At 36.5% G+C, this 14,447-nt stretch overlaps 1 protein-coding gene across 1 annotated transcript in view; it reads left to right on the top strand.

The window, feature by feature from the left end:
- Nucleotides 1-14,447, top strand: part of CLIC4 (chloride intracellular channel 4) — a 113,376-nt gene that overhangs the window by 46,838 nt on the left and 52,091 nt on the right. The window contains exon 2 of the mRNA XM_006883511.1: nucleotides 12,069-12,178. Within this exon, the coding sequence (XP_006883573.1) occupies nucleotides 12,069-12,178 (110 nt within the window). The remainder of the gene's footprint in view (nucleotides 1-12,068; nucleotides 12,179-14,447) is intronic.

Genomic DNA, 14,447 nt, shown 5'->3' with positions numbered 1-14,447 from the left:
AACTCAAAGGCATCTGTTCTATTCATTGTTCAGCTTTCTGATGCATAGCAAGTAATTGCAAAGACCAGATTGAGCACACCTTAGTCTCTAGACTGACATCATTGTTCTTTAGCATTTTGGAGAGGTCCCTGACGGAGGATTTTCCTAGACTGCTGGTGCCAAGGGTGTTGATTGTGGAACTGAGTAAGCTGGAATTAACCGTCTCAATTGAACTTCACTCCATATTGAAGATTGCAGTCCTTGACTTTCTGTCGCAAGTGCTTTAGGTCTGCTTCCATTTCAGCAAGCAAGGCTGTGTCATCTGCACAGCACAGGTTCTTGATGAGTCTTCTTATAACCCTGATGTCATGTTCCTCCTCATAAAATAAATGCACTAGGAAACATATTCCTGTAATTTATTGTATTGCTAAATTTGCTTTATTGTGATATCTCTGATGTTTGGTTGCAAGTTAGATGACATCTTGCCATCTTGATTTCTAGGGAGCATTTTGGCTGTATTTCTCTTGAGATAGATTTCTTCATTTTTTTGGCACTCCTTGATTGATGTATTATTCTTTGCCAGCACCCTAATTTAAATGCATCTATTATTCTGGCAAATAACAACATGCTTCTTTGACCCCTTACAACCTAGTCAATAGAGAGTTGCACTGCCAACTCACAAAGAGAGTAGTTTGAATCTACCTGCTGCTCCCAGAGAGAAAGATAGGCAGTCTCCTCCTGTGCAATCTGTTGCCTCTGGAAACCCGCTGGAGGGTCATTATGGATTGGTTCTGACTATACACAGTGAGAGTTCAAGTTACTTTGGGGAGGCAGATCTTCTCAGTCATAGGGCACACTGCTATGTCAGACAATGTTCATGGTCATATGCATGTTTTTCAGGCTACACTGAAATGTCCTGCTGAAATTTGTCCACCTTAGGTGAACTGACTTGTATTTAACATACTGGTTGTCATTTCTTCCAGCTTCACAGCAAAACAAAAGCCACTACAGTGTGACAGATTGAGTGAAAAAGTTTAGAACCTGTAATTAGGGATTTTTATATACTTTCAAGATTTAGACTCCTTATGTTTCCTTCATTTCTGGAACTCTTTTGCTGATAATTTGTTTTACTTCACTTTTGTGCCATTGAATCAGAGCTGATTCTTAAGCTGACTCTCCAGTGGGCTTTCTTTCAGAGGCAGTAAATTGGACGAAGGAGATTACCCATCTTTCTCCATGGTGTGGTTGGTGAATTTGAACTTGTGTACCTTTGGAGTGGGAGTGCAACTGCTTACCACTTGGCCACCAGCGTTCCTGGTATATGCAATGTATAAGCACTGGGCTGCTAACGGAAAGATTTAAATCCACTATCTTAATAATTAAGAAAAGACCTAGTGATTTGCTCTCCTAAAGATTTTAACATGAGAAGGCATATTGGGGAAGTTCTGTCCTGTTGGAGCTAGGAAAATTTTATTTGCTTGCTTTTTTCTTTTAATGAAGGGTTCATGTACATAGTACAAGGATGTTTAATGAAAAGTAATTGTCCCTTCCCTCACTCTGAGTTATAGAGCATTAAGCAGGTTATTCTGTAAACCCTTGACATATATTAACTTATTTAGTTGTGTCTGAAATTAGTGAGATATGTTATTGTTCTCATTTCATAGTTGAAAACAGGCTTCAAGTAATGAAAGCACCTTTTTGAGCTACACAGCTAAAAAGTGATGGAGCTGTCTGGCTCTGGAGTCTGACTCTGCTGAGTGGGCGGATGTGAGGATTAAATGGATTAATACACGTAAAGGTTTGTTTCAGGAGAGTAGGCAGTTCATCTCTAGCAAGACAGATTCTTTACATATCCAGAGATTTTTCACATCTTTTAAAATAAAGGCCAGCTTTGTATCCCTCCATTTATTGGACTATTTAAGAATCAATTGATAGAAAGGTAAATGCATAGGATTGTAATAAATGTCATTTCAAAGAACTCAATGTGAAAGATGCTTATTCCCCCCCCATTCTTTTATGAAAGAATAGAGATTCTAAGAAAGTTGTTGAACTGAATGTTAAGCCCTTGAATTTTGTATATAATGTATCTTTAAAGAAACATTTATTAAATTCTTACCATGTGCCAGGAATAGTGTATATGTATACTGATTTGATTTCAGTAATAACATGGTATTAGAAAATGGTTTTTGGTTTTTTAACAGATTGACATTTCATAGATATTAAAGTACAGTTGGCTCTTGACCAATATAAGCATTGACCTCCCATGCAGTTGAAAATTTGTGTGTGAATTAGAGTTGCCCCCTTGAACTCAAGTATTGAAACACTGTCTCATTACTGTGGAGTCAGAATTGACTTATAGTTGACTGTACAGTGGGTTTTAAGAGACTGTAAATTTCATGGGAGAGTGTCTATCTTTTTTCCTGTGGAGCAGCTTATGGATTCAAACCACCTATCTTTGGGTTGTCATTGCAACTTCTTATCCACCCAGTCTCCTCCAAGTATTGAAAAGCCACCTGAAAAAGTAGGTGACAAAAATCATCTTGGTGAAACTTACTTGAGCCACAAGTGAGTTCACTGGACTGTAACAAGGAGGCTTGGTGGCATAGTGCTTAACATTTTGGGCTGCAAGACTGATGATTAAAATCCGCCAGCACTCTGAAGGAGAAATATGAACAGTGTCCTCATGTAAAGATTTACAGCCGTGGACACTACTGGTCGATCATTGTAAATCAGAATCCACTCAGTAGCAGTGGATTTGGAATACTAGCAGGAGTTGTTCAGAACTGTTGAGTCAGAGCCAACCCATAGCTAACCCTCTGGTTTTCAGAGGCAGGAGATTGCCGATCCTTTTCCTGAGAAGCAGCTGATGGACTTGAACATGCATGCCTTCGGAATTACAGTGCAGTTTCTTTTACCATTTGGCCATCAGTCATCGATACTAACAGGAGAGGGGAGAAAAAAAAGTTTTTTTAATAACTGAACCTTGTATAATTCAACCTATAATGTTGAAGAGCCAGATGTAACTATGGAAAAGTATATAGTGAAATTGTGAAGTTAGGATTTGAATCCATGTATGTCTTATTTCAAAACCTTGTTCTTTCTTGTGTACTGTGTGGACCTTGTAGAGGGATAATATCAAGCCTTTAGACTCTAACCTTGGTTCCAGCATGTGTTTAGCAAAAATGACAAAGAAGTAATAATACGTTGCTTTGAGACTTTTAAGCTAACCTAAATCAGAGCAGTCTTATTTGTATGTTAAAGTGTTTTGAGGGTTTTTTATTTTGACAGCACCTTGTTTCATGTGTTCCCTAGAAAATATGTCAAGAAAAATAAAGGTTCAGTAATTGAGCCTTACCTTTAGGACCCAGCGTCTTGATCTTCATTTTCATTCTTCTAGTCACTACACACACACATAAATAGATAGGAATGACTTTAAAGATTTCCTTCTTGGGTGTTTTAAAATCTTGACTATTCTAAAAACTAAGCTACATTTTCTACGTGAGCAGTTTTTTAACCTTGAATTAGTAAAACATTAATAAAATATTTATGACATTTACCATTGACCCTATTCTGCAATGTAGGAGTTAATCCAGCAGTTTTTTATTAAAATGCCAGTATTATGCAACTAATTACAGCAGAAATCTGGAGGGAGATGGGTGAGGCTAGTAGTGATTCCGAGAAATAGTGAATATGAGAGAAACCACAGTCAGCACCCCTTTTAAAAAAAAACCAAAGTCACACCAATGCTAAGACTCATTTGTTATCTGGAAGATAGCAGTAATTTCTGAGTCAGTGGAATTATTGAAGTTTTCTGATTTTTTTAGGCTTCCTAGTTTTTCAGAAAACATTGTAGATTTAAAAAAAAATAGGAAATAATTTAAAAAAAAAATCCCTTCTCAATGTGTATATGTTCTTATACTCGTAATCTTTACCTAAGGAACTCTGGTGGTACAATCGTTAAGTGCTAACCAGAAGTTTGGTAGTTCAAATCCACCCAGCCTCTGTTGGAGAAAGACCAGATGATCTACTCTTGTAAAGAGCAGAGCCAAGAAGACCATGAAGGGGCATTTTAGGAGGTTTCTATGGGTGTGAAATCAATTTGATAGCAACTAACAGTGATAAAAATCTGTACATACATGTTTTTAAGAGCAGCGTAATGAGACATAATTCATATGCCGTACAGTTAACTAACTTAGAATATTCAGTTAAGTGATTTTTAGTATATTCATCATTGTACAACTCTCACCACAATCTAATTTTAAAAACATTTTCATTACTCTAAAAGGAGCCCTAGTCATTAGCATTTCTACTCATTTCCTCTTCTTCCAGTCTTCTGACTCCTAGCAAATGTTAGGCTTCTCTAACTCTGGACTTGCTTTCTTTCCTAAATGCTTAAAAATGTTCTGGATATTTTGTATAAATGGAGTCATATTTCTTGTGTAACTGGCATCTTCTATTATAGATTGATTTAAAAGTTAGTCCACATACCTTTTCTCATACTTCATTCCCTTTATTGTAGAATATTCCACACTGCATTTCATTTTTTAAATAAAATGTTTATTATATACTGGCTTACTTAAAAGCTCACATATATTTTTTTTTCACACCAGATCTTTCACATTTCCTTTACTTACCCCTCCCTACAACCATCAGGTTGTGTGCTTTTATGATTAACCACACCATCCCCTCCCCCCAGCCTCACCCCTCTGCTCCCACCCTTACCCTCTTTGTCCTTCATACCTGTTCTGCAATAAAGGTCTTACATAGTATTTATCCTTGTGGTACCGAGTTAGTTCATTCAGCTTAATGTTCTCCAGTCCCTCCCAAGTTAGGTAGTAATTTACAAAACCATTGTTCTTGCATACTACATAGTATTCCATTGTGTTCTCAAGCCATTTGATTGTGGTTGGACATTTGGGGCTGTTTTCAAGCTCTTGTGATGGTGAATAATACTGTTATAAACTTTGGCGTACAAGTCTTCGTTTGTGACTCAGTTCTCATTTTCTTGGGGTATATTCCAAGCAGTGGAATAGCTGGATTATATGGAATTTCTGTGTTCAGCTTTCTGAGGAAACAGCAAACTGCCTTCCAGAGTGGTTGTACCATTTTACAATTCCACTAACAGTGTATAAGAGTTCCTATCTCGTTGCATACTTTCCAACATGTATTACTGTTGTCCTATTAAAATTTACTACTGTTGTTGGGGTGAAATGGTATCTCATTGTGGGTTTGATTTACATCTCTTATTTCTAGTGATTTAGAGCATATCTTCATGTGTCTTGGCCATCTGAATATCTTCCTCTGTGAAGGGTCTTCACAAGTCTTTTGCCCATTTTGTAATTGTGTGATCAGTCTTTTTTTTTTTTGTGGAGGCCCTGTAGGATTCTGTAAACTTTTGATATGAGATCCTATTGCCAAATGTTTTTTCCCCCAGTCATTAGGTTTTCTTTTCACTCTGTTGGAAAAAGTTTTTGATGCGCACAGGGATTTAATCTTTAGAAGGTCTCATTCGTCAATTTTATCCTTCCAAGATTGTTCATCTTTGGCTGTATTCAGCACTCTCTTTATACCATGGTGTGGGCCGTCTAAGCTTGATAAGTTTGTCTCTAATGAACTTTATGGTATTGAGCTTTACTACTAGGTTTCTGACCCACCTTGAGTTGATTTTTGTGTATGGTGTGAGATGTAGGTCCTGTTTTAGCTTTCTACAAGTAGTAGTCCAGTTTGGCCAGCACCATTTGATGGAGGTTGTCATTTCCCTATTTGATAGGTTTTATTTCCTTGTCGAATATCAGTTGACCATAGATAGCTGAGTCTATTTCTGGCTTCTCAATCCTGTTCCATTGGTCTATGTTCCATTATACTAGTACCATGCTGTTTCGGTTATTAGTGCTGTGTAGTAGGTTTTGCAGTCAGAGAGTGCTATGTCTCCCACTTCAGTTTTGTTTTTCAGGAGTGTTTTACTTATTTGGGGTCTCTTTCCAAATAAAATTGACAATTTCCCTTTCGATCTTCTTGAAAAAGGAATTCGGTATCACTATTGGGATTGCATTAAACATTGCTTTTGGTAGGTTTTTCATTTTCACAGTATTGAATCTTTCTATCCATAAACAGGATACATTTTTCCATTTATTAGGTCTTTTACTGTGTCTCATAGGAATGTTCTGTAGTTTTCTTTGTATAGATCTTTTATTTCTCTAGTTGAGTTTACTCCCAAGTAGCTCAGTTTGTGGTTGGCTATTGTCAACACCTTATTTTATACACTTTTTCATTTTCTAAAATTTAAATTTCTTTTTTTCAATTTAGTATTTCTGAGTGACTTCATTTCTGAGAAAATGCAGTAAATATGTTGTTTTTCCGTTCATGCCACAAAGGAGCTCTGGTGGTGTAGTCTGTTGGGAATTGGGTTACTAACTGGAGGGTAATTTGTCTCTAGTGGTTTATATCCTCCAGTGGCTCCATGGGAGAAAGATGAGCAGTCTCCTCCTATATGATTTACAGCCAAAGGAAACCTGCTGGAGGATCTGCTCTGAGTCTGCCATAGAATGGTACAGAGAGAGAGAGAGAGAAACACCCTAGTAAGTACAAGCAAAATCCCTAGACATTATATATAAAGGAAACAAGAATCTGAAAAGTAAAGAGAAGAAAGACCAGCTAGAGACTTTGAGAATCATAATACAGTCCTGAATTCCCGGGTTTGGTAGGTTTTTTTCAACTCCTTTATGCATCGTAGATTTTAAAGCACAGGAAACTTGCAACCTGGGTACACCAACTGGTACAGGGAAAAAAAAGCATCTCCTCTCTCTATTGAAAAAATTAGGAAAGGGGCAGACTACTGAGACAAAACTATTAAGACAATAACTGCTTTATTCCAGCCAGATGCCATAGAGAAAACTGCACTGCCTTCCAGCTCCCATGCCTACAGAGGCTGACTGGGAGTCTCTGTTACCTTGAGAGACTTAATTCTCCTTGCCAGGATGTTGTCAGGAAAGCCAAGTAGGGAATGGGGCTTTCATCCTTTCTGTGTAATCAAAGCCTCTCCTCCTACTACATGGGCAGAGAGTTCAGTTAGACCTTTCATCTGCAGTGAATCACCTCCACTGCAGAGTTAGTGGAGAACATTGGGAGCTGGAACTCTCTTATTGCTATCTAATAGGAATGAATGAATGACATCGTTTGGTGTCAGTGAAGGCTGAGTGGAGAACCTGGATTTCCTTTCCTGCTTGGCATTAACAAGGCAATGTTCCCTTCCTTTCCTTGCCAAAGTGATGTCAGAGAAAGTCAGATAAATAGAATTTAAGCAGGTTCATGACATAATGTCAAAATGGAAAGCTTCAATTAAAAAAAACACACAAAACCACAACAAACACCTCTTACCAGGAACTAGGAACATCTTGATTAAAAACAAAACAATAGATGCCAACACTGAAATAACAGTTATTAGAATTACTGGGCAAAGGGCTTAAAGCATCCATGATATGAGTGATTCAATGAGCAATTATGAGTACTTCTTTAGAACATATGGACAAAGGAAAGAAAGTCTCAGTAAAGAAATAGAAGGAATAAAGTAGAACCAAGTATAAGTTTATAACTAAAATATGCCATAATTGGAAAACAAAGCTCAGTAGATGGGCTTAACAGTGGGTTGGAGGAGGCAGAAGGAGGAGAAAAAAAATCAGTGAACTGGAAGACAGAAATTACTCAATCCAAGCAACACCAAGACATAGACTAAATATTTAATATTTTATCCAGGTTTGCTACCATCTACCTAACAGTGGTCTTTTTCACAGGCTTTTTTGTCTTCTGTTGGCCCCATAGTTAGATATCTGGAATTCCCCCCCCCCATAAAAACACACAGAAGTCCAAAGATAGAAATTTTATAAAGGAGGCTAATTGAAGCATCATTATTTCTAACAAGAACTCGTTGGAGACTATAAGGGATTTGTTAAGTTATAGAACATTCATATGAAAAAGAGTTTACACTGAGACTAAGATGAAATGATAAAATGTTTAGTTGATATTTTTAAAAGGAAAGAAGTATGTACATTAAAAAAATCTTGATGAATATGTGGCAAATGATTCTGTAGAAACTACAGGGTAAAATAATGTTTTATTTTTAAAATAATGAGTAATACTACTATTAGCAGTTTTAAAAAACATACTTTTCTTTGGTGCTGTTCTTAGATGCTATGTAGCCATTACTGTTATGCTAGTAGGACAAAACTAGGCCTAGAATAAAGATTCTCTTGACCTCAGTGCAGTGATTTCAAGTATACTGTTACACTCTATTCAGTCTCCTGTGGCAATATAGTTCATACTGAGCAGACTTTTTTTAATCCTACAGCTTTATTGAAATGGAGTTTTACTAGTACAACTTAGATTTTTGTTTTGTTGAGGTGGAACTGACCCATAGCTGACCCTCTGACAGATTTTTAGAGGCAGTTTTTCACATGGTAGGAGATTGCCCATCTTTTACACGAGGAGCAGCTGGTGGTTTCAAACCATGTGCCTTCAGTATTGTAGTGCAGCTTCTTGCCACTAGGCCATCAGATTGTTGTTGTTTTGTGCTGTCAAGTCACTGACATGAAAGAGAAAAATGGTGATGCATTCATACTTAAAAATACCATTTCTAGGTCCATCATGAAATATGTGAGTGACAGGATAATGTCCATGCACATACAAGGAAGACCTGTTAATACCACTATTCAAATTTATGCACCAACAGAGTCAAAGAGGAGGAAATAGATGATTTCTAACAACTGTTGCAATCAGAAATTGATCATACATGCAACCAGGATGCACTAATAATAATGGGTGATTGGAATGCAAAGGTTGGGAATGAAGAAGAAGGATTGGTTGTCAGGAAACATGGACTTGGTGATAGAAATGAGACTGGAAACAAAATGATAACCTTGTACAAGAAACACAAACAGTGTACACATGGACCTCACCTGATGGTGTACACAAGAATCAGATTGATTTAATATGTGGGGAAAATCATTGGAGAGACTCAATATCAGCTGTGAAAACTAGGCCAGGTCTGATTGTGGATCAGATCATCAGCTACTTGTATGCATGTTCATACTGAAGCTAAAGAAAATAAAATGAAATCCACAAGAACCAAAGTTTGACCTTGAGTCTATCCCTCCTGAATTTAAAGACTATCTCAAGAACAGATTGAGGCCTTGAATACTAATGAGCGAAGACCAGGTAACCTGTGGGACTGTATCAGGTATCATCCATGAAGAATACAAAAAGTTGTTAAAAAGATGGAGGAAGAAGAAAAGACCAAAATGAGTGTCAGCAGAGACTGAATATTGCACTAGAGCTCTGAGAAGCCAAAGCAAAGGGAAGAAATGAAGACGTTAAGGACCTGAACAGAAGATTTCAAAGGGCAGCACAGGAAGACAAAATAAAGTACTATAATGTACTTGGCAAAGCTGGAGTTGAAAAATCAGAAGGGATGAACTCACTCAGCATTTCTCAAGCTGAAGGAACTGAGGAACAAGAACAAATTCAAGCCTTGAGTTGCAGTACTTAAGGATGTTGTGGGCAGAATGTTGAATGACCCAGGAAGCATTAAAAGATGAAAGGAGTACACAGTCATCATATACTTTGAATTAGAGGAGTGAGGTTTTTATTTATAGCTTCTTGAAATCAGAATTTCTCTACAAATTCATTATATATGATAAGAATATCATCTGATCAGTAACTTCCAATTTTCCAATACTGTCAAAACTGGGCAAAACTTGTATATGTTTCCTTTTTGAGTTGTTGTAAGTTTTGAAGAGGCAGTTGATGAGAAGCCAGTTTTTAAAAGCAATTTGAAGGGTAAGCATGTTATACTCTTCAGGGAAATGAGGGAGAACTTGGATTTCCAGAAAAGCATGTTTTTAAAAACTGCTAATAGTAATATCACTCATTATTTTAAGAATAAAAACTAAGACATTACAGAAAATTCTCTTATCCTGATATTTCCACCCAATCATTTGCCACATATTCTTCAATATTCTTGTGTTCAATGTACACACCCTTTTTTCCTGTTAAAAATATAAACATTTTTTATCATTTCCTCTTAGTTTCAGTGTAAATAATCTTAACTCTTTTTCATATAGATGTGCTATAATTTAACAAATCCCTTATAGTCTTCAAAGAGCTCTTGTTAATAATAATAATGATGCTTCAATTAGCCTCCTTTTAAAAATTTCTATCTTTGGATATCTGTGTTTGTTTCAATAGAAAAAAAAATTCCAGATATATAACTACTGGGCCAAAGGAAATAACAAAGTTTTGAAAAAGACCATTGTTAGAGCAGTCCATTTGAGCATGTCAACTCTCTCCTTCTGTGTAAACTTTTCCCTCCTTAGAGCTCAAGTGATGTAATTAAAGATTTATTCTTTTATATCAGGGGAGCCAACTTCTTTTCATAAAGTGCCATTGTTGTTACATACCAATTATTGCCTGCGACTCGGTGACCCTATGTGCAATAGCTCTGAACTCCACCTTATCCTGAGCCAGTCTCACTGTGTTTGACACATCTAGCCCCATTGCTTTAGTCACTGTGTCAGTCCATCTCATCTGGGGTCTTCTTCTCTAGTGCTGTTGTTCTGTCCTTCCAAGCATGATGTCTTTCTTAAAGGACTGGTCCCTCCTGGCCACGTGTCCAAAGTATGTGAGATGGAGCTTCAGAATTCAGAATCCTTGCCTCCAAGGAGCAGGTTGGTTTCACCCTCTCCAAGACAGACCTGTTTGTCCGCTTGGAGGTCCATGGTATATTCAGTATTCTTCTCCAGCACCATAACTCAAAGAAATCGTCATCCATAGTCACTGTTAAGCTCTCTGATGCATGGCAAATAATTACAAAGACCATGGTCTGGATCAGGTGCACCTTTGTCTCTAGACTGGCATCGTTGCTCTTTAGCACTTTGGAGAGGTCCCTGACAGTAGAGCTTCCCAACACAGTTCATCTTTTGATTTTCTGGCTGCTGGTGCCAAGATTGTTGATTGAGGAACCAAACAAGCTGTAATTGTTAATAACCTCAATCTCCTCTCCATCTATCATGGTGCTTTCAATTGCCCCAGTGGTGAGAATCTTTGTCTTTTTGATAATGAGCTTTTAATCCATTAGAAATGGCTTTATAAAATATCTTTTAAATGAGCACAGGTGTCATAGTCCTATAGTATATTTCACTGTTATCCAAAAAGATAATTTGTTCTTTTCTTGTTCCCTAAAGGAGTATGTTAAAAAGGAGCTTATTTAATGTCTTTGAAGACAGGTACACTTATAAGCTTCTCTTTTGATATGAACATATAATGAATACATTACAAAGAACAAGAAATGTCTTAGATTTCATGAAACTTATGCTAGACTTTGTTTTAAGGAAAAATTTTGTGTTTCTCTCTAGGATTGATTAGGTCTGTATTACCTCATATGGTCATGATGTGACTTTTAAATTTGAATTAATTAAAAATTTAAAAAATAATGTTAAAATTTCAGTTTAGTTAGACCAGCTGTGTTTTAAGTACTCTCTAATCATGGGGTGCTCTGATGGTGTAGTGGGTAAGGAGCCTCTGCCTTTAAGCCAAGGGCTATAACTCTCTCAAGGTTCAGTTCCACCAGCTGCTCCAGGAAGATGAGCAATCTCCTCCCATTTGATTTATAGCCTTTGAAAAACCATTGGAGGGTCAACTTTAAGTTGGTTTGATGACAGTGAGTTCAGGTGTGTGTTGTTGTTTTTTTTTTTTTAAGTTTCTTTGGTCACTCACAGTGATCCTCCATTGGGCTTCTGAACCTATAAATCTTCATGGGAGGAGACTACCCCTCTTTTTACTTCCAAACTGCAGGTGGACTTGCCAACCTTGGGATTAGCAGTTTTGCACAGTGCAAACAGGGAACATTTCCATCACTGGAAAAAGCTCTGTGAGACAACACTGTAGTATACTGAGCATTTCTAAGAAGGGAAATAAAAGAGTAAAATAATCAAGACCTGGATTTCTGCTGTTCTACAATACGACTTTTTCTGTCATTTTGTACTCTTGATGAAAAGTTAGCAAGAGATCTGACCTTGTTTTTTTCCTTTTGTTCTCAGGCTGGCAGTGATGGTGAAAGCATAGGAAACTGCCCCTTTTCCCAAAGGCTCTTCATGATTCTTTGGCTCAAAGGAGTTGTATTTAGTGTCACAACTGTTGACCTGAAAAGGTAAGACAATTACATTTTTGATTAAACTTGAGAGCATGTACTTTATTGTATTTCTAGTTTCTTTTCTCTATCCCAGCTTTCCAATATATTGTATTGAAAGTTCAGTTGATTTATGTTCAAATTTAATTTTTCTGGGGATAATTTAAAAATAATTGCAGCAGTACATTGACAGAGAATTGCCAGAAATTCAAGCAGGATTTAGATGGAGATGTGCAACGAGGGATGTCATTGTATTGTATCATTGTTTTGGATCTTGACTGAAAGAAAATACTAGAAAAATGTGTACCTGATTTTATTAACTATCCAAATATATTTCATTATGTCAATCATAACCTATTGATGAAGCTTTAAGACTATAGCCTTCAAGTATGGATTACACCTCCACATAAAGAAAACAAAACTCCTAAGAACTAGATCAGTAAGCAGCAGCATGATAAATGAAGAAAAGATTGAAGGGTAAGGATTCCATTTTACATCCCCTGATCCACATCAGTGCCCAAGTAAGTAGGAAAATAAGTCAAGAAATCAGATGACTTGCTGTATCTGTTGTAAAGGCTCCTTTGAAGTGTTAAAAAACAAAGATGTCACTTTGAGGACCAAAGTATATCTGACCCATCCATTGTATTTTCATTTGCTTCAAATATATGTGAAAGCTTATTCCATTTAATCTGTGGTCTGTATTAACTAGAGTTTGGCATTACATGATTCATTGTCCTCTGACCATTCTTGGAAGCCGAAGAGCTTTTTCTAGCTTTCTCATAATAATGGGGAGAGCTCTGAAGAGCCCTAATGTGTAGTAAGCTCTTTGTACTTAGAAACTTTTGTTCTCCCCTTGCATACAAGGTCAAGGAAAAGAACATTCATACTTTAAAAAGAAGACAAGATTAAGTTAAAGGTTAAAAATAAGGTTATTTTTCCTTGAGTCATGTAAATGGTTTACTAATTGAAAGGTTAGTAGTTTGAATCCACCTGGAGACTCAGTGGAAGAAAGACCTGATCTCTTTCATAACGGTTGTAGTTAAGAAAACATTATGGAGAAAGATTTGGTGTGAAAAACCATGTATATGAACTTTACAAGTAAACCATATTAAAGGAAAAATTTTATATTAAAAAAACACCTGTGGAGTTTAGTTCAGTGATAGATTTGATTTTTCTTTTTGGCATCAAGAAAAACAAATCCGAGCCTTGGGAATTCTTGACAGAAATACTATACCACATGATGTATAAAGTCTTAAATGATATACATTAGAAAATAAGCCATCCCCTAATAGGTGGCAGAATTCCACCATATATTGAGAGTTATTTGAAAGCTGTAATTTTATTCCCAGTTATAAGTGGTCATGAAATGGGGTCCCTGTGAGTGTCTTGAAATGTATTCTTCACTTAACTGAAAAAAAAAAAAAACAAAAACTACTTCAAACATATTTTCTAAAGCAATGATTGCTGTATAATTCGTGATAAATTATTGGTGATAAATCCACAAATCAATACCTGGAATTAAAGCACAAGTAAAAATACAGGGGAAGTAAGTTTAGGGAGGGGGAGGGGATTTGTCATATGAAACACAATGAAGAATAACTTGAAAAGTTAAATAAGAGACTTTAAGAAAATGAATAAGATGAGATGTTAATTTTTCAATGAAAACACTAAGTTCACTTACACAGTGCACTTACCCAGTTTTCCTGTACTAGTACAGGTATTCCATCTAATTCTTCGATGCGATATTGTAACACATTAAAGAGACATTATTATTTTGGAGTCATTTCTGAAACCTAAAAAAAAAAAAGGTTGCAAGCTTAAAATGTATTTATTGAAAATAAACCATGAAGTCTTTTAAGAACGATCTTAATTTTAATCTTTAACTTAATCTTTTAAAAGTATGAGTGTTCTTTTCCTTGACCTTGTATGCAAAGAGAGAATAAAAGTTTCTAAGTACAAAGAGCTTACTACACATTAGGGCTCTTTAGAGCTCTCCCCATTATGATGAGAAAGCTAGAAACTGTTCTTCAGCTTGCAAGAATGGTCAGAGGACAGTGGATAACTGCTCTTATTTTACATATTTATGTTTAAGAATATATTTTCTATGAATATGGTGGACGGTGGAGCAGGGAAATAAGTGGGTAAAGACGTGTGTGCCAAAGGCAGGGACAGCACTGACACTAATGGTTAATTCCACAATAAGGGACATACCTTTAACTTGCTGGTCTGTCTGATACTTCTCTAAATCTGAACATTCACATTAAGACAGACTAGGAAGAAGGATTGGCCA

Source organism: Elephantulus edwardii, unplaced genomic scaffold (assembly GCF_000299155.1).
Source record: "Elephantulus edwardii isolate Elephantulus edwardi_28Jun2011 unplaced genomic scaffold, EleEdw1.0 scaffold00028, whole genome shotgun sequence".
In the NCBI taxonomy this organism is placed as follows: Eukaryota; Metazoa; Chordata; class Mammalia; order Macroscelidea; family Macroscelididae; genus Elephantulus; species Elephantulus edwardii.
The sequence above is the reverse complement of the archived record's forward strand: the minus strand, read 5'-3'. Positions and strand labels throughout refer to the sequence as shown.